General features: G+C 40.3%; 1 protein-coding gene across 2 annotated transcripts in view; it reads right to left on the reverse strand.

Moving 5' to 3' along the window:
- The window catches only part of EIF4H (eukaryotic translation initiation factor 4H), a 40,025-nt gene extending 17,339 nt beyond the window's left edge, over positions 1-22,686 (reverse strand). The window contains exons 1-2 of one of the 2 annotated variants that reach the window (XM_007486021.3): positions 22,531-22,686; positions 19,214-19,383 (exon numbers count right to left, since the gene is read on the reverse strand). In XM_007486021.3, the coding sequence (XP_007486083.1) occupies positions 19,214-19,215 (2 nt within the window). In that variant the 5' untranslated portion in view covers positions 19,216-19,383; positions 22,531-22,686. Of the gene's footprint in view, positions 1-16,060; positions 16,347-19,213; positions 19,384-22,530 lie in introns of those variants that run through there. The other variant, XM_007486020.3, reaches the window with a different exon arrangement.
- Between the last annotated feature and the right edge of the window lie 4,661 nt (positions 22,687-27,347).

The raw sequence follows: 27,347 nt of genomic DNA on the forward strand, positions 1-27,347 counted from the left end.
GAGAAAGAACGCTATCCATATCCATCCAGAGAAAGAACTGTGGGAACAGAAATCCAGAAGAAAACATGTGATTAATCACTTGTTTATTTAGGCATGTCTTAGGGTTTTGGTTTTAAAGGATTGCTAAAAAAAAATAACATAAGAAATGGGTTCAAGTGATATTTATATGTATAACCCAGTGGAACTGCTTGCCAATTCCAGGAGGGGGAAAGAGATGAGGGAAGGGAGAAAACATGAATCATGTAACCATGGGGGTGGGAGTGTTTAATTACTATGAGTGACAGAAGATCCTGTGAATCAGTCCAAAGTAGACTTGGGGGCTACTGGAGACACTGGCTGAATAAAGAACTAAATAAAAGGTCTTCTTTACATGATCTAGTGAAAAGAAAAGCATCCTAGATTTGAAGGAACCAGGTCCAACTTCTGGTTCTGTGGCTTCAACTCAAGTCCTCAACGTCTCTGTACCAAGAAAAAGAAAGGGTCCAGATTGTAGTGCCTGTCACATGACAAGATCCTGATGGTCTTGGTGACTACCTCCTCATTTTGATGGTTGGATCCAATTATCTGCACATTACTGGCCCACTCACTTCCTTTCCTGTTTGTATGTGCCCCTGATGTCTTGGGTAGTTGCTTGTGTGAAATCTGCATGCTTTAGACCATTTCTCTCTTCCAAGCCTCATCTTTTTATTATTTTTTGGATGCTACCTGCAATTTTGACTTTTTTGAGATCACAGGGTTCTACAGTTTGCAATCTCAGAGTCAATGGAAAAAAATGAGTATTAAGAGATGGGCTTATACAGAAACAAGCAGTTTTAAGTACATGCCAGCACCATCCAGTCTTTTCTCCCTTGGCTTCTGTGCCTTCCTTCCCTGTCCATGTGCACTGCCTGTCCAACACACACATCCATGGAGAGAATAATTGAAAAGTTACTGTCAGTCACAGGCTAATCTCATTAACAGGCTTGGGCTCCAATTTCTTTTCAATAATCTTGGTTCCAATCTGTTTAGAATCACTCCAAATTTCAAGATGAAGGTTCTCATGCCAGAGCTCAATGTAATTAATTCTCATCTGTAAATAAGAGTATTTGGGTATTCTTCCCATCTAACAAAGTGCCTGGCACAAAGCAGGTGCTTAATATTTATTATTTCTTTAATCAATAAGAAATCTATGCAAGGCACCCTTCTTATAGGACATTAATGTAAGCCTATGGGAAGTATACCTTTCTTGTCCATTTCTAGGCTTTATAGCTCATGGCATGCCAAGGACCAATAATAACTCCAGTCATGTCAGCATACATGAAAGCTAACCTTTAGGAATAATTGTTATTGTCCAGCCCTGTCAAATGTTCTTAAAAACCAACATATTGACACTGTGAGATGTTATGTTCACTTTAACTGTTAGTTGTGTAAATGTAAATGTGCAGTTTGATATAGAGAAAGCCCGACTGCCCTGTCTCTTATTTTCCATACAGCTCTCTTTGATGAGTGGATTGTTTTAGATATGAGAAGGCATAGAGAATCTCACAAAATAATGTTCATCATCTTTCTTTTGAATCTTCACCTTTGAGGTACTTTGAAATTCAAGCCCTAAGCACTTTTAGATTTGGCTAGGTCCAGGAATGCTCCTGACCCCAACCTTATATAAGGGTCGTTACCTTTACGCTGTCACACAGTACATTAGAAATGGGCACTGCTGGTTCCATGACTTATTTTCATTTATTCTAACATCAAGTTCTTCAGTTTGATTCCTGCACTACTTATCCTGGTATATCTTCCATTATCCTTCTATATCATTTATATTACAAACAAGCTTGTAACTCTACATGTTCTCGATGGCCAGAATCTCTTTACCATAGGGAGAAACAGATGTTCATTGGGAAAAGCAGTTTCTAGATTTGGCTGCTGAGTTGGGAAAACCCTTCCTTTCAAATCGGGTCAGCTGCTCTATGAAACAGACATCTTTACTTAGAGGGTGTTATAAAGATAATTCTTAATCCAGCTATGCATAGTAGGTCTAAGAATTATATACCAAAAATCAGAGGCAAAGGAGTCTTAAGTGTTGGTTTCATACTGTGTCCAAATACAACTATGTTATAGTACAGTTACATTTCACAGCCACCATCCCTTGCAGAAAATGAAGAATAGTATTTTGGCAACATTCTCCACAAAGTAAACATTCTTTGATCCTTGCTGAGTTGAATGAAAAGGGGACAAAAGTATTGGAAAATATGGTTTGGTTTTAAAAAATGGAAGTCCAAAGGCCCACAGAAAAAGAGATATCTCTATGGGGACCATGAAATAGCCTAACTCTTGAGTTTTCTCAACTTATTTTCTGCTTTATAAAACTTGAATTTACTTATATGGGACACCCATAAACAAGTTTTCTGCTAAGAGACACTTCATCTTATCTAAAATTAGCTTACTTAATTTCCTACTAATTTGTACAAAACTCAATTATAAGATAATCTACCTTAGTCAAAATTTAAGGCAGGTGTTCCTGCAAACTTGGTACATATCATTATTTATGTCGATAATCTTAAATATAAATGCCTATTCTCCACATATCATTTCAACTCCAGGTTTCTCAGGAAAGTTATTTTGTTTGTATGTATAAACTTTTAAGTTTACTTTCAAAAGCAAGTAAAGTTTCATTAAACCCCTTCCAGTAAGTTTTAACATTTAACAGCACCATGGTCATTCCAACATTTCCAGGGCTCTTCGAAAGGATGCATTGGCTTCACTTCTGTCAATTAAAAGAAAAACAATTTTTAATATTCTCTGAATCACATCTCAGAGGCTTTTAATTATAAAATATTTATGATATAATCTAAATCAAGAAAATATTGGTGGCTTTTTCAAGACAAATTAGTACAAGAAACCACCAGTGAAAATGCTTCTGAACAAATATACTCAATAGCAAGGTAAAAGGAGAGATCTAGGGGGGAAAGGATGGTATTAAAAAGTCAGCACACATTGGAAGAAAAAAACCTGCCCATTTCTCTTCACATAGCTATACAGAGTTTCAACATGTTCATGGGCAGAGGCTAGGACATTCAGAATTAACGTTACTGCACAACAGGTCACAAACAGAACAGTTCCTAAGGGAAAAAAACCAAATTCAACATGAAGATTTCAAAGTAGTGAAATAAATCTTTTTTTTTTTTTAAGTAGCCCCTTACAAAATTGTAAATAGATTTTACCAGCCTGCTGAAATCTTCTCTAAATCCACAAACTTTCCTAATAGTCCACAAGGCATCCTCAATACTAATGTTTAGGAATGGCACTGATCCCTTCATCTTTCATGTCAGTTTCCAAAAAAGTTTGCTATTATATTAGTATAAAGCAGCTCACCATATCACTGTGTCTGTGTGTGTGAGCACGCCCATGCATACATTTCTGTCTGACAAGGATCTAAGTCTAGTCAAGAAAGAAAAAAAGGATAAAGCATTTAGTAAATACTACGTACCAAGTATTGTGCTCAGTGCTGGGGAAAAGACAAGCAAAAAGAAACCATCCTTTTCCTTAAGGAGCTTACATTCTAATTGGGGGAAGAGAACACATAAAAAGGGAAGGGGGGATTGGTGGAAGAGGGAGAAAGTAGAGAAGTCAGGAGAGATGAGAGTGGAGCTGAGAGAGAAGTGCCCATGGACCGTCTGGGCTCTACATGACAACAGTGATCATTGGCAGAAAGTCAAAGAGGAGTTTTCAGGATGAAAAGGCTCAAAGGCAGAAGACAGAATCAGTAAGGGAAATAAGTGAGCCTCCTGTCAGCAGGTTGCACATTTAGGTCAAGTTCCAAAGAAAGGTATGGAGGCATTCCATGATGCAGATTAGCACTAATTCCATAAATGCATATCCTATAAATGGCAGCCTCTTGTTACTACAAAGGCAGAAGAATCCATGCTTCCTTTTCACTTGCTAATCTTACAACTTGAGAGTAAAAGAATGCTGGACTATGCTCAATGTAAGAAGCTAATTTACAGATTTAGAAGTCAAATCAAACCATCCAGGTAGCACTTAATAGAACAAAATAATATAGTTCATCAAGGAAGAGGTCTAGGATCTCAAGGAAAATGATTTAAAGGACTGTCTACATTTTTCATTCAAGTGCAAAGACCACTGTAGAATACTGCTTATTAAAGCCTACCTGTTTCCCCAATAACCTCATCAAGGATGCTTTCCCTCTGTGAGGAGACAAGTCTCTCATCTCTGTGGAGTTGAGAAATTGGGCATGTGGGCTGGTGGGGTGCTGAGCTTCTCTTAGTTGGCCCTGCCCCACCCAAGAGTCTTTCCTTCTGACACTTCTAAGATGGGTCCTTCAACAACCGTGTGTTACTCCTGGCACAGATCTCCCATAACAATCTAATCCAGCTGTTTGTTCATTACAGTCCAAGTGTGGTGGCTCTACCATCACTGATGGTGGCCAATCTGTTATAAGAATCTTCGTAGTCTTGTTTGCTGTCCTATTTCCATTTTTGTCCTTAAGCGCCCTAAAGATGACTTTTCTTTGTTGGTTCTCTTTAGACTGGTCTTAAGCTCCAATGCATCTCTATAGTTTATGAGGTGACAATACTGATAATCCTACATCATCCTTCTCTATAAAATTTTACAAGGTAGTGTTGTCTTTGGCTACCATCTCTTTGCTCTGAAAAATGAAAATGAACAGAGGGAAATGGAGAGGCACATAATAGATATGAGCAGGCTTTAACATATAATGACTGAGTAACTTTAAAATATAAAAAGAAAAAATATGTTATTAGGGAAAAGTCTGATAGGAACAGAAGATGGTGAGGTATATCAAGAAGATGGACCAATCATTCTACTGTTAACCTTGTGATATCAGGACAAAATAAGGTAGGCCTTCCTACCTTATGTATGTATGTGCATATGTGCATATGTGCGTATGTATGCATGTATGTATGTGTGTGTGTGTGGTGAGTAGACTCCATTATGACTTATAAGAAGATAGTGACAAAAGTTCATCCTAGGAGGGAAATAGCCAACCAAATCAATGAGATCACAGCTCCACTGGAATAATCATCAAAACTATTTGCCATTTATTAAAAAAAAAAAAAGAAAAGAAAAGAAAAGAAAAAATGCCATCTCCAGAACCCACTGTTCATTAAACCCAAGAATATAGGATGCATGGGGAAAATTGAAAGAAAAGAAATTAAGGCTTTAAACCAATCTTATACCATATACTACAATAAGCTCAAAATGGATATTAGAAGAGATCTGGAACCTTTTAGAACTATGGCTTGGGAAAGAGGGTTAAGAGATGAGGGATTCTTGATCAAAGGATAGAAGTAATCATGAAAAATAAACTAGGTCACTTTATTCCATAAAACTGAAAAGTATTTCCACACATAAAATCAATGCAAGTGAGGTATGAGCTATCAGACAGGAAAACTTTGCTTCACATTTCTCTGGTAAGGATATTATATCCAAGGCAAATAGGGAAATAATAAATATAAGACCATCAGTTAGATAAATGATCAAAGAATATGAAGAAAAAACTCTCAAATGAATCACAAATAATCATATGAAAAATTGATCTAAATCAAATAAGAGAAATACCTGGGAAAGATTTCTGTGAAATTATAAGAATGAAGCAAGTTGAATCAGTAGAATATTAATGTATTTATCAGTTTATGTAATTTATGGCCATATCAATTTATACCACAAACAATAACACTTGGACCAAAGCAATGATCAATCATGAAGAGAACTGATAAAGTGATGCAACCCTCCAGGGTACAGGGGAGATGATGAATCTGAAAAATGACATGCATTTTTGGACACAGACAATATGGAGATATGCTTTCCTTCCTTTTTGGGGGGACAGACAAAAAAAGATGAGAGAAAATAAATGCTTGTTGCATGAAAAAAGTTAATTAAAATCAAAAATACCTTAGATTTCTCCTCACATTCAGAAAACTGGCAAAGATGGCAAAAGAGGAAAATATCTTACTTTGTAGAAAGTCAAATGAAGACACTTCCATAGGCCTGTGATTTGGCCTACCATTTGAGAGTAATTTGGAATTATACTTTTAAAAAGTGGCTAAAATAGTCATACCACTGCTAGGTATACTCTAAGTTTTGAAAGGTTCTATATCTGTCAAAATATTTGTACAGCCTATTTGTGGTAGCAAAGAATGAGAAAGAAACATCAACTGGGGAATGGCTAATTGTAGTAAATAAAAAGACTGGAATATTATTATGCTACAAGAATGAATTTTAAGAATTCAGGAGATAGGGCAACTTGGTAGCAATAGTGGAATAAAGTGCTAGGCCTCAAGTCAGGAGGACCTGGGTTCAAATTTGACTCCAGATATTTCCTAGGTGTCACCCTGTACAAGTCATTTAATCCCAACTGTCTTGCCTTTGTAGCTCTTCTGTCTCAGAATTGATACTAAGACAAAAGGTAAAGATTTAAAAGAGAAAAAAAAAGAATTCAGGAGTGGAAGACCCTTATGTAAGCAATGGTTACAATTTGAAAGAAAAAAGAAAACTGGGCAGTACTAGATAGAGAAAACCATCTAGCTACTTGCAGGTATGGGGGTGGGGGTGGAGAGGAGGGAATGTGGGTTGAGTATTGTATTTATCATTAGACATGGTTGATATATAGGTCAGTTTTGCTGAAACGCTCCCCTGAATCTTTCTCAGTACTTGTTATAAGGGAAGGCTGAGTGGGGATAGTTAGAAATGAAAATGCCAAAGGACTGGATTTAATTGCTAGACATGTCAACTTGCTATCTCAATTTATTACAAATAGGGGAAGAGAAGCATTTATCAAGCACCAATTATGTGCTACTATGCTAGACTCTTTCTAAATATTATTTCATTTGATCCTCTCAACAATCTTAGGAGGTCGGTATTTTTATTATTTGTTTCACAGTTGAAGGCACTAGGGCCCAGAGAGGCTAGATGACCTGCCTAGAATGATAGAGCTAGTTAAGTTTCTGGGGTCATATTTGAACCCAGTTCTCCCTACCTTTCCCTCAACTTGTCATAAAGAGTTAAACTTGTTAAAGAGTCAGTCACATCCTTCAACAAGAAAAGTATGCCTTACTGGATGTTAAGGGATGATAATTAATAACAATGATGCTGAGTTAGCATTTTTTATGGTCCCTTGGGTTTGCACAGTGCTTTGCATATGTTAGCTCACTGTACCCTCACGACAGCACAATGAAGTTGTCACTAGTTCATTAGATATAAATAAATAAAAGCACAGTTCGGATCTGGTGAGCCCTACAGATCTCTTCCTACCTTCCTCATCTTCATTAAGAATACTGCAGAGGAGATGGATGCTTCAGATGAAAGTTGGACTAGTTGGCTTTAAATCCCTTCCAATTCAGGCTATTTCATGCCAGCACTGTCCTTGGGGAAGAATTGGCATCTTTCCCATCATGAAGCACTGTCATTTTGCTCTTTACTCAGCCCTAACGAAATATTCGATACAAGAAAACATACCTTTTGTAGAAGGAATAAAGCATTATTATTTTCAAAAAATGTAGATGTGATTGAGATGAGATCACTTAAAAGCATTACTGAATAAGTTTTCGGTACTGTACTTGAAGCATATCTGGAGACCCCCAACCCCCAATAAATAGGTGGTCAAAGGATATGAACCAACAGTTCTCAAAAGAGTTGTAAACTGTTCACAATCATATATAAGAATCTTCTGAATCATTAATAAGAGATATGCAAATCAAAAGAGCCCTCCCATTTTATCCCACACCTTGCAAATTGGCAAAGATGACAAGATGGGAAGCCAGTGAGGGAGGAGTTGTGGGTAAGATTGGCACAATAACACACTGTTGGTTGAACTATGATTCAGTGTGACCATTCTGGAAATCAATTTGGAATCATGCAAATAGTAACTAGGGTCCAGAGCCTTTATGACCCACTTTATTCCAGTACCACAATTTGTTTAGCCATTTCCCCATTGATGGACCATCTGTTCCACTTCCACAAAACCTGCTGCTATAAATATTTTGGTTTATGTGGAATTTTCTTTTTTAAATCAATGCTTTATACAGAAGGGGGTGTTATTGCCATAAGAAATGTATATGATAAATATATTTGATATCTGATGCAGAATGACGTAAGCAGGGCGAAGAAAACAATTATTGCAAACTTACAAAAACAAGTATAGCCCCCCCCCAAGAGAAATAAGAAGATACTCCCACCCAACTCCTTTACAGAGGAGTAATGTGGCCATAGAATGGAATACTGCACACATGTATTTTCACACTTTTTTTTGATGTATTGATTAGATATGCTGTCCCTCTCTTCCTTTTAAAAATATTTCTTAAATGGGTTAAATCTATTTATACATCATAGTAATTATTTGTTATATGAGATGACTCTTGGAGAGGAGTGGGGAGATAGGGAAATCTATGTTGACACAATAAACAAAAATTAATCTATTTTTTAAAAAGTTGATTAGTATTTAGGAGTCAGTAAGTGAAGTTAAACTCACTTTATCTACTGTAAAACACCCACCGAAAAGAGTTCAATAGTACAAATAATCATCTAAGTTAATGCAGATATATGTATTTCATTTAGATCTCATAATTGCCATGAGGTCAGTATTGGAGACCAACTTTACTTTACAAAAGAAGCTGAAGCAGTGACTCAGCTGATCAAAGTGATGAAGAGGAGCACAGGTATATACATAAGGCCAGACCCTCCTGCTTCCAAGATCAGGGTTTGACTGAAGCACATATTTATATTTTGGCTGGGCATAACCTCTACACATTAGCATATGACTAAAAACTCACCTAGAAATATACCATCATAGTCTATCTACATATTTTAGAATTCATAGAATTAATTCAGTAATGCTTTTAAGTGATCTCATCTCAATCACATCTACAACAACAAACAAGTCCGGTAAAACTTACCTTAAGCAAAGTAGGAAATGAGAGCTTAAATGTACAAGATTATTAGGATATATGTTTCTTTTAGATGAGGGGAGGGGGTATGAGGCAAACAAGATTAAGTGACTTGCCCAGGATTAATTACATAGCTAATAAGTGGCTGAGGCTGGATTTGATCTCAGACTTTGTTGCCTGAGTCCAGCATTCTATCCACTGTGCCATCTAGCTGCCCCTATAATACACATCAGAAGCAAAACTAAATGAAGGCAGTATTTTCTCCAACCTTAATCAATAAACATTAAAGTGCCTACTACGTGCCAGGTACCATGTTAGGTTTTATGAATATATGTATCTAAAGAAGCAATCTCTACCCTCAAGAAACTACTATTCCACTGGGGGCACAACCCACACACTTGTCAGCATGGGGGTTTGTGGAGAGACAGAGACAAAGAAAGGCATTTCATTTACACTGTTTCAAATAACCTCTGAAAAATGCCCTCTCCATACCTCATTTTCCTTAAGGATATTTAAATATAGCTATAAAACCATTTTACAAATAGAGGCTTTTAATAAGAATATTTAACAACAACAATAAACTTTTTACAAGTATTACTATATAACACTCCCGGCTACTTTGCTAATGAAGGTCATGACTGGTGCTTATAGTGAAATAAATCAGACAGTGAATGAGTTTAATGACAAGTCTGCCCAGCTCAAACCCAAATTTAGACAGTCTAACTAGACGCTTTAGGGTCAGAGTATGTATGGGGCGTTACTGGACCATCCCCTTCCCTTCCCCCCCAACCCATGCAAAAGCCTTACATGTTTGATGCTTTTATTAAAATGACCCTATCTGTAAAATAGGGAATCCTGACCAAATGCCCTAAGGTGCTTTTCAAGTCTAGATCTAGGAATCTATGACCAGTAAGAAACAGAATCAATAATAAATTATATCTTTAAGGGATCACCTCCCAGTTTTCAGAGACCCAAGGAGCCACACCAAAAACATTATCTTCTATAAACAAATCATCCTTCATGATTCAAAAATACATTTAAGGCCTACCAAGGTACAGAGCCCTGTGCTAGGAGCAGCCTCCTCTCACAAAGAACTTGGCTTCCTTGACAAGACAAAACATAACAACAACAAAAAAAGATGACAAAAGAAGATACTTTGATGAGTAGCAACAGAAACAGAGAGCAAAAGGAGTCAAATATAAGAAGAGTCTAATATAGGAAGTTGTAACCAGAGATGTTTTTGTTACCTTTGTTAGGGGAAAAGGAAGGAGATGATTTTTTGGTGGAAGGAACTGCTTAAGCAAAGGACCAAGCTTGCTAGGGGCCTAGTGGGTGGAATGGGAAATAAGGTTAGGAGGACAGTCTAACAGGCCAAAAGTGTGGAGGGTCTTAAATGGAAAGCTCAATAGGAGCTTTTGATTTGGGCATAGAGGTTTAAGAATCAGGTTTTCATAGATTGGAGATCAGTGAGGAGGAAGAGGGATTTTAAAAACAACATACAATTTATTAATACTCAAGAGAAATTTCATATTAAGTTTTCGAAACTGTGCCATCTCTGGAGTGTCTATCAAATGGAACAAAATATTGACTTCCATGAGGAAATACATGATGCAAACGAACAACCCCAGTGAGCGACTTTCTTCAACGATGTAAGATAGTTCTAGAAAACAAATCTTTTATTCACTGGCTGATAAACTAGCAAGGTTGGGATCCTGAACTTGGTCCCCCTACCCTAAATATTTTGATGCCATCAAACGAAACCTTATAACTTTATTTTACAAAAACTCTGGCAAGTTATATTTCATACAACTGGCTTCCTTTGTCCTACGTATTTGATGTTTTTAAAATGGCTGGATACATAGGGTTTCTCCAGCCAATGCCAAAGGGGTCAAGAACTGAGAGGTAGAGTCCCATTATGGTTGCTTTCATCTAAAAAGCCTGATTAGCTATTGTCTGTCTGTTTGACATTATGCAAGATTCTGTATAAATGTAATTATGGGAGGTTCCTGGCTCCCCAGAAAGTATCTAAACTAGGACTTATCATATAAGAATCTCTTTGTTATGTATACTGCATACAATGCTGTCCCCTAGAAAGCAGGCACTATTCTTTTATCTTGGTATTAGCTCTGGACCCTGTAACAGTATATTGCACACCGTAGGAGTTTAATAAATGTTTTCAGAGCAAACTGATAGTAATAACAAAGAAAAATACATCTCACTGAGAATAAGATAATTAAAAAGAATAAATTGTGGAAAAGCCCAAAAAGTATGGTAAGAGACTCTGGTAAATGATAGAAAATTGTTAAGTTAAAGGGAGTTTTCCCATTAAAAAGATTCCTCAGACGTTGAGACTTTCCAGTTAATGTAAAATGATTCCAATTTATCAACTGCACAGAAAGCAGAAAAAGCAAAATGAGCAAAAGATTAGTTATACAAAAACCCCAGGTATTACAAGCAAATTTTCCTTAAAGTGAAATTGAATACTTTGAGACTCAGATTATGAATTTCTACTTGATAGCATGAATTATTTATACAATACATGGCCCCTCCATTGTAATTGTACAAGGAAAAAGGAATTTTCTTGGGAAGCAATATTAAGGTACTTGCTAAACTGAACTAAGCATGAAAGTATACTATTAGCCACCAACTGAGATTTCCTGGCTTGTTTGTTTTCTACAATTTATACATGTGACTGGCCATTAAGGATTTAAGTCTAATTTTCCAGTTCTTCTAGGGGTTGGATTAGATCCCTTAAATCCTTTCCAACACTAAGGTCTATGAATTTAACTATAGTACAAATATTACTTTATAATTTCAATCTGAGATAAAACAATGGTAAAATTCCTAGATGTGCAAACAGATAGAGGAAATAAATAGGCAGCACTTTCCAGGCCCCATCAAGTCCTAAGGTACTCTCCCAATGGCCCCCTACTGCTACCACTAGAATCATATACAAAGTTCTCTGGCATATAAAATCCTTCATTACCTGGCCCCTTTTAGTCATACTGGTCTCCTTGCTATTTCCTCAAAAATGATGTCTTATCTCCTGACTCCAGGTCTTTTTTTTGGACTATCCTCCAGGCTTAGGCTGCTTCCCCATCTCACAGCTACAATCCCGGGTTTTCAAGATATAACTCAAACATCATCTTCTGCAGGAGGCCTTTATCTATCCCCACTCCTCCCAGCCTTCCCCTCTCAAAGGACCTATTTCTTATGTACTTTTGTTTGCATCTAATTATTTAGATGCTATCCCCATCCCACCCCCAATTAGAAAATAATCTCTTTGAGGATAGAGATTGGTTTGCTTGTCTTTATATCCTCAGCATTTAGCACAGCACCTGCCTGGCACATAAAGGGCTTAATAAACTTAGTAAATGTAATAACTGATAACTGGCTTTGTTCTCAAGTTTCATTCTAACCTGAAATGATCCTTCTTGAAAGGTCCTTTTTTTAGCCTCTATTTTATTTTCCCCTAGTCTATGTCTACTCAAGTCAGTTCTACCCAATGACAAGCTCTGAAGAATTAGATGAGATTTGTGATTTAGAAAATCTCAGGTGAGATGGAAATACCAAAACAACTTTTTTTGAATCTTAAGCTTACATATTCTAAGTATAAATCTTGACACTAAGGATTATTTTCAAACATATTTAGTATTCCTTGTAATGATGATACTTTATTACCAAGTCACATATAGAACCATTATTTCACACTATTAAAAAAAAGAAAAAAGGTCCCCATTCACCCACCCAAAGCTTTAGTCACAGCAACAAACACTTGGTGACACTTGTGGAGAGATGGGAGAGGAAGGTGTTTGTGGCAGTGTGTGAAGGGCCCAAGAGAACCAGTATCTATTCCTAGAATCACACAAAGAAACCAATTAGCAAGTTTTTTTTTTTAATAGCAAGGTCCTATGGCTACAATAATGCATCACACTCAAGCTATTGATTTGTTAAAAGGGAAGGAAAAAAACTTGAACATACCACACCTACCTAAGTACATATGGCAGATCATGGTTTAGCCTTTTTTACTTACAATTACAGATGCCAATCATTCCTAAAGGTTGATCTATTTAACATTAAAACCTTTGTAATTATTTCTATGGAGTTGAACCATAAGCTTAAAACTCCACTTATCCTGTGTTTAACAATCAAATCCAAAGTTAGGATCTAAATGCAGTAAGCTTGAAAATGATCACTGAAGTTGTAATTTTATTAGGCAATTTCTAGCATTCATTATTCCAGGAACCTTAATTCTCATGACTGTATACTCCCCAATTTCACTCCTATTTTCAAAGGTCACATTAAGCATAGTTGGGGCTCTAGTCCTAATGGTCCAGTTATATAAATGTTGCATTCCTTACTAATTCCCTCCAACCCAACCCCAGGGTAAAAAACAAATGGAAATAAAATTATTTATCTAAGTCACAAAATAGTCACTCAAAATTCTGCATGTCAGATTTATTTAGGCTTGGGTTATCAATTTCTTGGGGGTGTGGGGGAGGATCCTCACTTTTTTCTTTCTGGCTGCTGGTCACTTTTTAGCACTTTTCAAATTTCTTAATGCTTCTCCTAAAAGGGATACTGTAATTAAAAAAAAAAAAACCAACAGATTGGCAACAGGTCCAGTAAGATCTGCCAGGAGTAGATGGAAGGGGCAGGAGGGGGGAGAATTTGGGTGACAGGATGTCTTTGAAACAGTCCATACTCAGTTGCTCCCTTCCCTCCCATCTCCCTGTAAAAAAAATTAGGAGAAAGGGGGAAGGAGGTTTTGACAAACCACCAAGCTTAAAAAGAATAAGCCCCCCCATAAGATCTCTAGTTCTGGATGATGGAAACTCTATATAGGCTTTTCTCCTTTGCAATCAACATCACTTTTAATCTAGCAGCACGTCCATTTAAGAGTTTTAGTCTAGCTGTATTGAGGCTAGGGAACAGTCGGTTTCATCTTTGTATCTCAGCACCCAGCAGGATCCTGCACATAGTAGGTACATAATACTTTCCAAATTAACTAAGTCCTTTAACATACCTACCACAATGCCTGAGACTTAATACGCACTCCCTCATCAACAGTTACTATAATGCTACTGTACTGCAATTTTAATAAATCTAGAGACCACTATTCTCTTGGGGTAATATGAAAATTATTTCTTCATTATATACTTTATGAGTTTATTGCATACTTTGTCTTTAGTCCTCTCTCACATCTATTCTTTCGACTCTACCTTCAAGCCCTGGGCTACAGAAATTTTAAGAAACCCATAGTCTCATTCAATTCTTTAACTAAGAAATCAATTTGTGCCTCCATGGGGACAAATGTAATAAGAGATGAGAATAAAATAAAAAGATGCATTCTGGACTCAATTAAGTTGGAAGAAATATGCTACCCTACCCCAACCCTGAATTTTTTTTAACCTCCATCTAAAAAACAAAACAAAACATCAGTTTGAAACTGCCCACCTGATATCTAAAATGGAAATAATTAACACATTTGACTTAAGGTAGTAACTTTAAGGAACTTTTTTGCTTATAGTAACTCCACAATGTTGCAAATTAATTTAACTACTCCTTTTCAAATTACAAAGTCACCAGAAATGCTCAAGAATTATATTATTCTTGGACAGAAAAGGGAAAATGCTCTGCAAAACTAAGAGTCCTTCTACAGAATCCCAGTCATAGAGCCCACCTAGATCACTCCCCCTTCTTTTACAAATGAAGTTAGAGACCATATCTTCCTTCCAAGCCTGTGATCTTTCCACTTTAGGATGCTTCCTACAGAGTCCTTTTTAATGGCCAATAACTCAAACTTAGTATACTAAAACATTACTCAAATTAAATAATATTGATGGCCCAGTAACTCAAACTTAAACATATGCTATGTACATGTGTAAAACATGCTATTTAAACACACTTTATTGTAAATTCAACAACACATGCTCGAAATAAGGAAAAACCAAGCCAACTTCATGCTATCACCATAATTCAAATTGAATGATGTATACAGAAAGTTGCTACCAGGGAAAAACCCCGCCAAATTCAAGGCAATTAATGTGTTATTCAAAGTGAAATCTTTCTTCCACAGGCCCCCCACTCCCCCAATCACCACTCAAGACCTTAAGCTATATTATCCCAAGAATACTTTTTGGCTAATTAGTATCGCTAATGTACATGCAAAAGAAGCCTTCCGTTTTGAGCAGTTCAGGCTTTAACATTGACAATTTTTCATTCAATGAAGATACTTTTGGGGTGGGGGTAGGGAGGGTTGGCGCTAATGTAACCCACCACCAGAAGATCAAACCACGAACAAGATTAGATACCTTACTAGCTACTGTAGTATTGCCCTGGCGAAGTAACTGGTTCTCTGAAAAAAACAGGAAAACAAACAAAAAAGCAGAAACTCTGCAAACCCTGCAGGTTCTTCCGAAGAAATAACAATGTTCCCTAACGTGCGAAAACAGTTATGAAGTAACAACAACAAAAGCCAACGCGGCTTCCTCCAGTTAAAAAAAAAAAGTGACATTTTTATTGACCAGGGACCAAAGCTATTTCAAGACCTCCAAGAACGGGAGCTAACTGCTCCCTGTGGCCCTCGCCATTAGGCTCCAGTGGGGCAGGCTTGGGCCCGTTCAGGCCCCAGGAGCAGCGGAGGAGGATGGGGGGGTGGGGGTGGGGAGGTGCGCGCTCAGGGCCCCCCTCCAGGATGCTCCGGGGTCCAACCTCGGAGACTGCATCGGGGTAAGGAGAAGAAGGGAAGAAAAGAAAACCTAGGAGGATCGAGGAACGAAGGAAAGGGGGCGCCTGGGCTGGATAAAGGGAGGGGGGGGCAGCCGGATGGAGGAGGAGGAGGCGGAGGCCTGGCCGGGCTGCAGGCCCCGCGGCCTGGCCTGCCACCGCCACCGCGCTGCAGCCCCCGGGGGCCGGGCTGCGGCCTAACCGCCGGGTGGGGCGGGCCAGGTCGCGGCCTCCCCGTCCTCTCTCGGTGCGCCCGCCCGCCAGGCCAGTCCTCCCTCCGCACACGCCGCGGGGCGGGAAACCTCCCCGCCTCGGCGGGGCCCGCCCTCAGCCTTCGGCTCTCGGTTCCCGACCCCCGGGCCCAGCCTGCTTCCTGAAGCCTAGCGGACTTGGGGTCTCTTCCTTCTCCTCTAGCGCCACCGCCGCCTCACCCTCTGCCGCCGCCGAAGCTGCTGTAGGCCCGATCGTCGTAGGTGTCGAAGTCCGCCATTTGCCGTCTCCGCTCCGAGAGGAACCAGGGCGAGCGAGGAAGGACCCCGCAATATAACTCCCCCCCCCGCCCCGCCCCGCGGCCGGGGCTGCCCGCCGCGCTGCCTGATCGCAAACCGTCCGCACGCACGCACGTACGCACGTACGCAGCCGCCGCCGCGGCGGCAGCGGCAGCAGCCGCACGGGCGCACGCACGTACGCACGCACGCACGCAGGCCGCGCCGTGCCGCCACGCCGCGCCCGCCGCCCTGCGGCTCGGCTGGGCTGGGCTCGGCTGGGCTGGGTTGGGTTCGGGCCGACTCCCCCCTCCCTCCTCCCTAGGCTCTCCTCCCTCCTCCCCCTCCCTTCTCCTTCTGCGCGCCCCCCGCCCTGGCCCATTGTGTGCTGGCCAGCCTCCCTCAGACAGCGCCCCCGCCCGCCCAGGGGCCTAGTACGTCGCGCGCCGCCCGTCGCCCGCCGCCCGCCGCCCGCCTCGCGGCCGCGGCTGTCACTCACCCGGAGAACCGGGCAGGAGTCAAGGATCGGGTTCGAATCCCGTTTTCGGGGCCTCGGCTTCCCTTTCTGGAAAAGGAGAGGGCTGGGGAACTCCCCTGGACTGTCGCGGTGTGCGGAGCATCTTTACCGAAATCTGTTGTTTGTACCCCCTTTCCATTTACCCAAAGACCCTGTCCATAACCCCTCTCGCGTTACCTCACGGCCACGAATCCCACGGAGCTAGAGTTTTAAGTTGACCTATACTGTGTACAGTGCAGGGACCCCCAGAGGTCATCCAGCCCACACCCTTTCCCTCGCACCCCACTTTACAGATGAGGAAACAAATGCGGGGCTCCCAAAGCCGGGATGGCTTGTCTAGGGTCGCCCTGGCACTAGACTCAAGGGTAAAATTTGAACTCAAGCCCGCTGGCACTCTATACATGGGCCGACACGTGTTGGTCAGGGAAGAGGTACTGGGCCTGGAAAGCGAGGTTAAGTCAATGCACATTATTGAGAAAGGCAATACGTCTTGGCTAAAAGAAATACACCCATTTTAGAGAAGGCTCCGTGATTCCGACAAAGTCCCTCATCACCGAAATCCTTATTCTCTGCTTTCCCAACCCGACTCACTCCGGATCCTGCTGGAAGGGACTTGAGCAAGACCACCCAGCCCAACCTCTCCTTATATCCCGGAGCAAACTGAATAAAGACCAGAGGCTGAAATATTTACCTGAGGTCACAATGTTCCCAAGCGTCCTAAGGGCCTTAGGGGTGTTGGAATTTTTTCCTGAATGATTTTCACCCTCTTTAAATTTTTTTAAAATTTATTTTCTTTTTCCTTTTGAAAACTCTTACCTTCTGTCTTGGAATCCATTCTCTGTATTGGTTTCAAGCGCATTTATATATATTTTTTAAACCGTACCTTCCATCTTGGAATTAACACCGTGTATAGTTCCCAAGGCATTTAATTTTATTTAAAAACAAACAAACAAAAAACTCTCTTACCGGCAGAAAACCTGTAAGGACTAGGCTAAGGGGATTAAATGTCTTGCCCAAGGTCACACAGCTAGGAAGTATCTGAGTTGCATTTGAAACCCAGGACCTCCCTGGCTCTCTGTCCATTGAGCCATTTAGCTGCCCACAAGATACTTAATTATTATTATTTATTACTATTTAAACCCTTACCTTCTGTCTTAGAATGAATACTATATATAGGTTGCCAGGCAGAAGAGTGGTAAGAGCTAGGCAATGGAGGTTAGGTGACTTGCCCAGAGTCACACATCTAGAAAGTGTTTGAGAACAGATCTGAATCTACTTTTTTAAATTTTTATCCTTTGTTAAGAAAGATAGCTTCCCCCCTCAAAAAAAAAAAAATAGAACCATCAGAGAACTGATAAACTCTGAATATTGATTGAAGTAGAATTCTTTCACTTCCTTTATTTTTCTTGTTTGTGTGTGTTTCTTTTGCAACATGTCTAATGAATTCATATGTATAATCAGTATCATATTGCTTGCCTTCTCAAAGGATGGGAGGGAGAGAGAATTCAGAACTCAACTATTTTAAAATTAATTGGGAGCAGCTGGGTAACTCAGTGGATTGAGAGCCAGGTCTAGAGTCGAGAGGTCCTAGGTTCAAATCTGACCTCAGACACTTCCCAGCTGTGTGACCCTAGGCAAGTCTCTTAACCCCCATTGCCTACCCTTACCACTCTTCTGCTTTGTAACTATTGGTTCCAAGATGAAAGGTAAGGGTTTTTAAAAAAGTAATTAATTAATTAAAGGGGGGGGCAGCTAGGTGGTTCAGTGAGTGAATTGAGAGCCAAGCCTAGAGACAGCAGGTCCTGGGTTCAAATACAACCTAAGATACTGCCCAGCTTCATAATCTTGGGCAAGTCACTTGAACCCCCACTGCCTAGCCCTTACTGGTCTGCCTTGGAACCAATACAAAGTATTCATTCTAAGAGGGAAGGTAAGGGTTAAAAAAATGATTAAAATATTTAAATATTATTGAGAAATACTTAACAAATTAAAACAAAATTTAAAATGCAAGGGATAGCTTAGTGAGTTGCAGAAGGAAAAGACAAATAAAGATGATTAAAAAAACAAGATATCAATACAAATAATTGAAAAAGTTTTAAAGTAAGAGTCTGAAGTTGTCTAAGGTTCTCTTCCTCTGAATCTAGGATCCCTTTTCTGTCCTTAGTTTTCTTCACCAGCTTCACTATCTTCTTCAGAACCTTAGTATTTTTGACACAAGAATTAGAGATTTAGGATCAAAAGGGAACTCTGAAGCCATCTTTACCTCAACTCTCTTATTTTACACAGATGAGGAAAGGGAGTCCCAGGGAGGTGAAATGGAAATGCCCAAGGATGTTGGGGTAGTGTTAGAGATGGGTTTTAAATCCAGGTCCTAAGAACCTTTTTACCCTCTCTTGGAGACTCCCAGAAGCCTTCCTTGACCATCCCAGGCAATAGTGTTCCTTCCCCCAGTCCAGATTGTGGAGTTGCTGTCTGTCTCTTCTGTGGTCCTATTACCTAGCTCCTTCCTGTAAGTCTTGAAAGATGTCTTTGACATCTTTCATGGCACCTAACATAAGACTGGGCACATAGTAGGTACTCACATATTTGGAGAATCGATTTCCCTTGAATATTCCTCCCTTGATTCTCCTTTTATCCTTAGGGGTTGACATTCATGAGCATCTCAAGAGACAGCTTTGGAGGACGCCTTGTTTGCTGTGTGACCTCAGACAAGTCACTTACCCTCTCTGGTCCTCAGGTTCCTCCTCTTCCTCTGCAAAATAAGGAGGTTGGATTGGAAAACTTCAAATTTAAATTTCTTTGGCTGGGTGCATTCCACTCAGTCAAAAAAAGGGGGGCGGAGGTGGAATTCTTTAGATCTGTAAAATGAAGGTTTAATCATCTTTGAGGTCTCTTCTAGATCTAAAACTACAAATTTGTATTCTCTCTCTTTCAATCTCTCCTTCTCCCCTCCCCCCCCCACTGATTGGAATGGATTGTCAGCTGCTCCATTTTACCATTTTCCCAAGTTGGACCACTATGTCCTTCCTTTGAAATCCTATATATGTTATTTCATGCATTTAAAAACATTATTCTACGAAGGGGGTTCACTAGGCTTCACTAGGCTGCCAAATGGGTCTGAGACACACAAAAAGCAGCAAGGACCCCAGATCTAGACTCTCAGCTGGAACCTTTGGGGATTCACTTCTTGCTATTCATGTCAGAGGCCCCCAGAAGGGCTCTCACACCCCAGAGACACTTGGTTAGGAGTATGACAAAAAGGGACAAAGTGTTGCAGCTAGTCACAGCAGCAGTGGCTGCTGGCCAGCCCCCAGATATGCAACCTGTTACTTTGCGGGCTCAAGAGGAAGGCATGGAGGCCTCACCCTAGCAAAGGCCCTGGCCATGAGGCTGAACTTCTTAGAGAGTTCCTGCTCAGTAACCAGGGTTATCCTTCTCCCTCATCATAAAGGGCTCTTGGGGTGTTGGGGCTGACACACTCATCATCAAGGCAAAAGCCTCAATTAGAACGGGGCAAAGGAGAGCCCGCAAGCCAAAAATGGCAACCCACAAACCCAGCCTGGCTTCATGCTAATTGGAAGGGGAAAGCAAAGCGATGGAGTCAGGGCGTTTTGTGAATGGGGAACAGGCACCATCATCGTTTTATTATTGAACTAACAATGCAGAAGGTGCATTGTTCACCCAGTAACCATGTGCCTGGCAAGAGATGTGTGGGCCAGCTAGCAGAGGAGCTGGAAATCAGTGCATTCTTTGAAGGAACCTTGAAGTGAAGAATCCTGGAGGAATGCAAATAACCATCCTGACAGCTTGATCTGTTTCCTAAATTTGGGTTATTTATGTATTAGCTTTGCAGACAATAGGGTGCTTCTGTATTATTTCATGCATAATGGCAAGGTCCACTTGGGGCCAGGCTGGATTTCTAAATCCCTCCTAATAGAAGACTTGTAATATAGCATAAAATGGTAAATAGTAACTATGCCCAGGGCAGCTAGGGAGTTCAATGGATAGAAAGGCAGGTCTGGAGGTGGGAGGTCCTGGGTTCAGATCTAGATCTGGACACTTCCTAGCTGTGTGACTCTGGGCAAGTTCACTTAACTCCCATTGCTCAGCCCTTACCATTCTTCTGCCTTGGGAGTAATATTTAGTATCAATTCGAGGACAGAAGATAAGGAATCAAAAAATCATAACTGTACCCTCTTACTGCTAGAATGAATGACTGATCATTGATAATGGATCACATTTGATCCTTCTAGAATTTAGTAGCTAGAAAGGACCTTGGAGAACACAACAACCCTTGCATATGGATAGGGCAAGTCAATCCCTGTCTTACACTAAAGAAAATTCAGACCTAGAGAAATGAATTCATTTGCCCAGGGGTTAACAGGGGAGGTGAGGCTGGAGTCCAAGTCTCCAGACTTCCAGGTCAGTGCTGATTTTATAGATAACAGAACTGAACAGATATATTTTGGCAGAATTTTTTTTTTATTTCAATAACAACCACCACCATCATAACAATGAAAATACAGAAGCACCTTGAATGGATTCTTTCTCCTACTCAGAATCAACACAACCTTCCCTGGAGGTGGTCACCCAGCTTTTGCCTTCAGACCTTTACTGAAGGAGATCCATTGCCTCCTAAGGGAGCCCCTTCCACTTTTGGACACCTCCTCCCAAATTTGCATCATCTGCTAATTGGGGAAACAGGTCACCTATTCCTTCATCTAAGTGATTTATAAAAATAGTAATCACCAGAGGTGGGGCAGCTTGGCATGAGAGAGAACTCTGGCCTCTAAAGCAAAAAGACCTGGCTGGGTTCAAGTCTGGCCTCTGACACATATTGGCTCTGTGTGTATGTGTGTGTATGAGAGACAGAAACAGAGACAGAGAGAGACAGAGAGAGACAGAGAAAGAGACAGAGAGAGAATGGGGGTCCATTATTTAATCACTTAGTGCCCTCCAAAAGGTTATAAACTTCAGAGAAGATTCAGTCCTTGTTGGTAGACTCCATTTCCTTTGTGTGTCCTGGAAGGAATCAATAATCAATAAACAAGTTTTTATTAGGAGTCTAATTAGGTATCATATCCTATTAGCTCATTTCACAGAGGAGGAAAAACTGAGGCATTTTAGGGTAAAATGATTTGCCCATGGTCACCTAGCTGCCAAATGTCTGAGGTTGGATTTGAATTCAGATCCTTCTGACTTTAGGCTCAGTGTTCTATCCACTCTACCACCCTGGCACTAGTGATACCAAACCCTAAGTGAAATAGTTTCTGTCTTCAAAGAGCCTTCATTCTCTCCAGAAAGAGGGTAAGTACATATACAAGTCTACACAAACTATATACAAACACAGAACACTCATCATCTCTTGCCCTGGACTTGTTCCAGACCAGCTGATGCCGTTTCAGGACCTGCACAAACCAGAGCCATGAGCCAGTCTGGCCTTTCTCCTCACCTACTACACCAACCCATTGAATTCAATCCAGATTAACTCTAAATTTACCATAAGCACCTTTTGCTCATACTTTTTATACAAAATAGTTCCTGCTCTTCCATTCAACTGGGGGTGTGTAGCACAAACAGAAAAATGAAAAGTAAAGAGGATAATTTGAGGAAAGAGTGAGTGCTGGGAAGATCAAGGAAGGCTTCATGTAGGAGGCAGATCCTAGGAAGAGCCAAAAATAGGGAACAGAAAATGAATCCTGAAAGATACAGATTCTGAAGTTCTATGGCCTCTTCCATGAAACCTTCTCGGATGAATCAATGGTTTATTCACTTCCCAGTCCAACTGGGCTTGGAGTCCTCCCACCCTCTCCCTCACCCCAGCTTCTCTCATTGACCTCCATTCCAGTTATGTCTCTGCTCTGGCCCCCACACCTAAAACGCAATAAAATACACTTACCCATGGTTTATGTATGATGGAAATACCTTACTGCCCATTCTTGTATTGGCTTAAGGATTTTATTCTACTGTTTGTATGTCCTGGCTGTATGTATCTGTCTCGATGTTGTCTAACTGGGAATGTGAGCTCCGGAAGGGCGAAGGGTCTGACCTATAAAGTTCCCTCTGTAGCTTAGCACTAGCTTCTGCATAATCAGGTGCTTAATAAAGGCTGTTGGTGATGGTGCTGCTGATGATGCCAGAGCTGATGGTGCTGATGATGCTGATGCTGATGAGGCTGCTGATGATGCTGGTGCTTGTGTAGGCGATGACAATGGTCATGACCACATCATGATCACCATGTGAGGACAGTCCTGTGTGGCATGGGGTGTGTTGGAAAGATCTTTGGTCAGAGAATCTTAGACTTAGAGAAGGGACTTCGGAGGCCACGTCGTCCAGCCCACATCTGGCAGGAGGAATAAATAGCCTGTACGTGTCACAAAAAGTGATGGGGCAACCTTGACTTCAAGACCTCCAGGGAGGGAAAGCCCATACCTCCTAAGGCAGACCTCTCTGCTTTTGGACAGCTCCCTCTCAGTCTTCTGCTAGCTCCCAAAGCATGCTACTTACACCCTTAATCTAATGAATTAGTAAAGGTGTTCAACAGAACAAGAGAGGAAGCAGAAAGAGCAGCCTCACTGAATGAGGAAAACCTGGGTATTTCTGATCTATCCTATCTGGGTGACCCTAGAGAAGTCATTTGACCTCTAAGGGTCCCAGGCAAATGTCTAAAACTCTTAAAGTGCAGAGGAGGCTCAGTATGAATGAGATTCTCTCTTACAATGGCCACTTTAATTCCATTGAATTTAATCAAATAAGTATATATTTAGTGCCTGCCATGTTGGTTCCTTCCAGGCTTACATTAAAATAAGGGCTAACACTATTGACATTGCAAAGAGTGTATATTATAGACACAAGAAATATGAAGTGATTTGGAGCACCCAAAATTGGGGAAATCAGAAAAGGCCTCTTCTAGCATGGGACACTTGAATTCAGCCCAAAAGTGAACTAGGAGTGTGGTGGATAGAGGTTGGGATTTGGAGTCCAGAACTTGAGTTCAAATCCTGCCTCAGACACATTCAGATAGAAGCTATATATGTCCCTAAACAAGTCACTTTACCTCTCTTTGCTTTGGTTTCCTCATCTGTAATATGGGAATAATACGAATACTTATCTCAAAGGGTTGCTGAGTTAACATGTTAAAGTACTTTGCAACCTTAAAGCACTACATAAGTACTAATTATTAATATTAGTGAGTTAATGTTAATATTTTGATTAATTATTATTACTATTAATAATAGGGGGAGGGCAAAATTGCAAACACGGGGCAAGGCAACAGATATAGAACATGGAATATTGTAAAAAGGACAGAGTGGACCCATTTGGCTAGAATGCAAAGTATGCAAGTAAGACATTATAAAGAACTGGGAAAGATAGTCTTGAGACAGATTTTGAAAGGGTCAAACAAGAGTTTGACTTTGTATTTTATCCTCAACCAGGGGTTCTGAACCTTTCTTGTGTCCTGGGCCGCTTGGACGGTGTCTGGTGAAGTGTACTGACCCCTTATTTGCATCATAAACAAAATATATTGGATCACAGAGGAAACCAATTATATTGAAATCCAAATGGGGCAGGTAGATGACACAGTAGATAGAGCCCCAGTCCTGGAGTCAAGAGGCCCTGGGTTCAAGTTTGGCCTCAGTTACTTCTAGCTGTGTGAGGCCATGGACGAATCAATGAACCCCTATTGCCGAATCCTTGACTTTTTGTCTTAGAGTTGTTATTAAGATGGAAAATACTGGAGAAGAAGTCCGAATTTTTTCTTTTATCTTTTCTTTTTACCTTTTTCTTTTATATTTTAATTAATTAATTAATATTATTTATATTTTATTCTTTTATCTTCTTTTATTTTTTCCAGTGCCTTATTTTAAATTTTGGGGTAAGTATGCATCTGTGCATTTCTAAACTTTTTTTCTATGTCATCCGCTGGCCTTCCTGTGTTGTCTGTGGCTTCTGCAGAACTCCCCCCAAATTCCCATTTAATTTCTTATGCCAACCCATGATATATCAAAACTGCAATGGGGAATGTCATGCTGTAATATGGTAGTGAGGTACACACACATGGCTAAAGAAAGTCCTCAACTGATAAAATAGTGAGAATAAATTCTATTATTAGATAATACAGTTTGTCAATTTAGCATAACGGGTTCTAGTTTGTTTTAGACCTTTAGATGGAGTGATGTTTTTCAGCAATAGCGTAAACAACTGTGTGATATTTGATGTAGTAAACAACATACACTTTTCTTAAAAGCAACTGATAAACATATGCAGAGCTTCCGACAAGACAATCAATGAGGAAATACCCATAAACAACTTAATCAGTAACTTTCTAGGGAATTGTCAATCAAATTATGTGGTAAATGACTTCAGTGAAAATTATAAACACCCACCTGAGCTCCTAGTCATTAGCCTGTTCTTAAGTAGGGCTGGCTCTTATATTCCCAGAAATTGAGACTAGCACAAGTCTGGATGGATCAGGAACAGTGTTGATTGGTTGGCAGGGATTGAAGACTTGCCAGAAGACTACGCCAGAGGAATTTGGCCTCACTTGGCTTTTAGCTGGACTGAGGGAACTAGATCTAGTCCAGTAAAAAAGAAGACTCTTGAATCTCTAAAACATTGGGGTGGTAGTGTTATGTTTTTAGAAGATATCATCTGCCTGCTTTGATTGATAAAAATGTGATCGCATGACTATGATGTATAAACCTAATTAGTGTTTTGGTCTCACTGATCAGCACATATAATGGTGAGTCAGATAGGCCACACTATACCTTCTTCGTGGTCCCTCTCAGTTTTCTTGCTTTATTTTCTTAGTGGCCTGCCTCTCTATTGGATGATAGGCTAAGTAAGAAACCCTCTTAGGCCTTTGGAAAATCAGCATTCCTCCCCTCTTCAAGGTTTCATAAACTTACTTCCTTTTTCTCTTCAAGGCTTTACAAACTCGACTTTTATTCTACATTTCCAAAGACTTTCCTATATTCCCTCAGTCCCCCTGGCCACTTTTTAAAAATCAACACTGAGGGTGATCTTGTTAAATTATATGTACAAATTAGCATCGTATGAACCTGATCAATCTTTCGATGGTTCAAATAGTTGTCCAGAGTCCAGTAAAATGATCACTGCTGACGGTCATGGAAATCATTGAAGCAAGATTCATAAAGATAATTTAGTCCAACTTGATGAAGCCGATGTCTTTTGCATATTGTTGGAAGCACTGGCAGCACATGTTCAGATTGTCCTTGAAGATCAGGCCATGCCATTTAGAACATAGGCAGCACCTTATGGCCAGATTTGCAAGGGTGGCTCCAATAGAGATGCCAGAAAGAAAGGCATAAGATAAAAGTCCCATGGTCACTTTTGATTGACTTTTTAATTACCTTTCTAGGTGAAAAAAAACATACACCACATTCTTCACTTGCCTCTTTGGAGCATCAGCACCTGGCACATGCCATTTGAACTTTAAAATGAGTTTCCAGGGGGCAGCTAAGTGGCTCAGTGGTTTGAGAGCCAGGCCTAGAGATGGGAGGTCCTGGGTTCAAATTTGACCTCAGACACTTCTTGGCCATGTGAACCTGGGCAAGTCATTTAGCCCCCATTGCATAGCTCTTACTGCTTTTCTGTCTTAGAACCAATACACATTGATTCTAGTATTCTAAGACGGAAGGTAAGGATTAAAAAAAAACAACAACAAAAAACAAAATGAGAAATATGCATTGTGGGATGATGGTGGAGTAGGGCATGCTGCTTCCTTGCCCTTCTAATACTCTCCACATAACAACCAAAAAGAACACCATAGAATTTAATGCTAAAAGCAGAGAAAATTGTCAGGAGTCAGGAGTGAAGTTGAACAGCTAGGGACAACTAGGGAGAAAGGCTTCTGACTTCCCTGGCCTCCATCCTACCACCAGAGCTTCTAGGGGCAAGAAAGAACAACTGATAAGACAGAATAAACAAAACAGCTCCTGAGGGCAAGATTGGCAACCTTACCTGGTTTTCTAAGCTTATATCCTGGAGGATACCACTGGTATCTTCAGGTGGACAGTCCAGAGAATAACTTTCTTGGTGACAGCCTCAGCTTGGGAGATCTCCAGTGGCCCAGAGCTTGAGGGAGTGAATACTACAGAGTCCACAGGAGCCAGAATCTAAAGGCAAGACCTCAAGTCTCACTACTAACAGGCAAGGGACTTTGGAGGCCAAAGGAACATGGACAGGATGCTTGCTCTATACCAGGGTGTTGCATTGGACGAGGAAGAATGAGGAAAGAGCATGTAATGGTGAGTATGGGTGCTAATGGATCGGAGAGAAAGAACCCAACTGTCAATAGTTACCAAGGAGACAAAGAAAGTGTGGGTTCAAACTCAGAGGGCAATGAAGTAAAAATACTTACTTTGAAAACAGCAAAAGAAATACAATAAATGACCACAAGCTCAAAAAGAGCTTTTGGAAGAGCCTTAAAAAAAGACATCAAAAAATAAATGATAGAGGGTAAGGAAAAACTAGGAAAAAAAAGAACAATGCAAGATAATTAAGAAAATTATAAAAGAAAGATCACCTAAATGGGAAATGAGATCCAGAAACTCCTGGAAGAAAATAATCTATTAAGAACTAGAATTGGACAAAGGGAAGCTAGTGAAGACAACAAAAAATAATGAAACAAAAATCAAAGAATGAAATAATAAAAGACTGACCTTGAACTGACTTGGAAAATAGATCAAGGAG

The sequence above is a fragment of the Monodelphis domestica genome, chromosome 2 (genome assembly GCF_027887165.1).
Source record: "Monodelphis domestica isolate mMonDom1 chromosome 2, mMonDom1.pri, whole genome shotgun sequence".
Lineage (NCBI taxonomy): Eukaryota > Metazoa > Chordata > Mammalia > Didelphimorphia > Didelphidae > Monodelphis > Monodelphis domestica.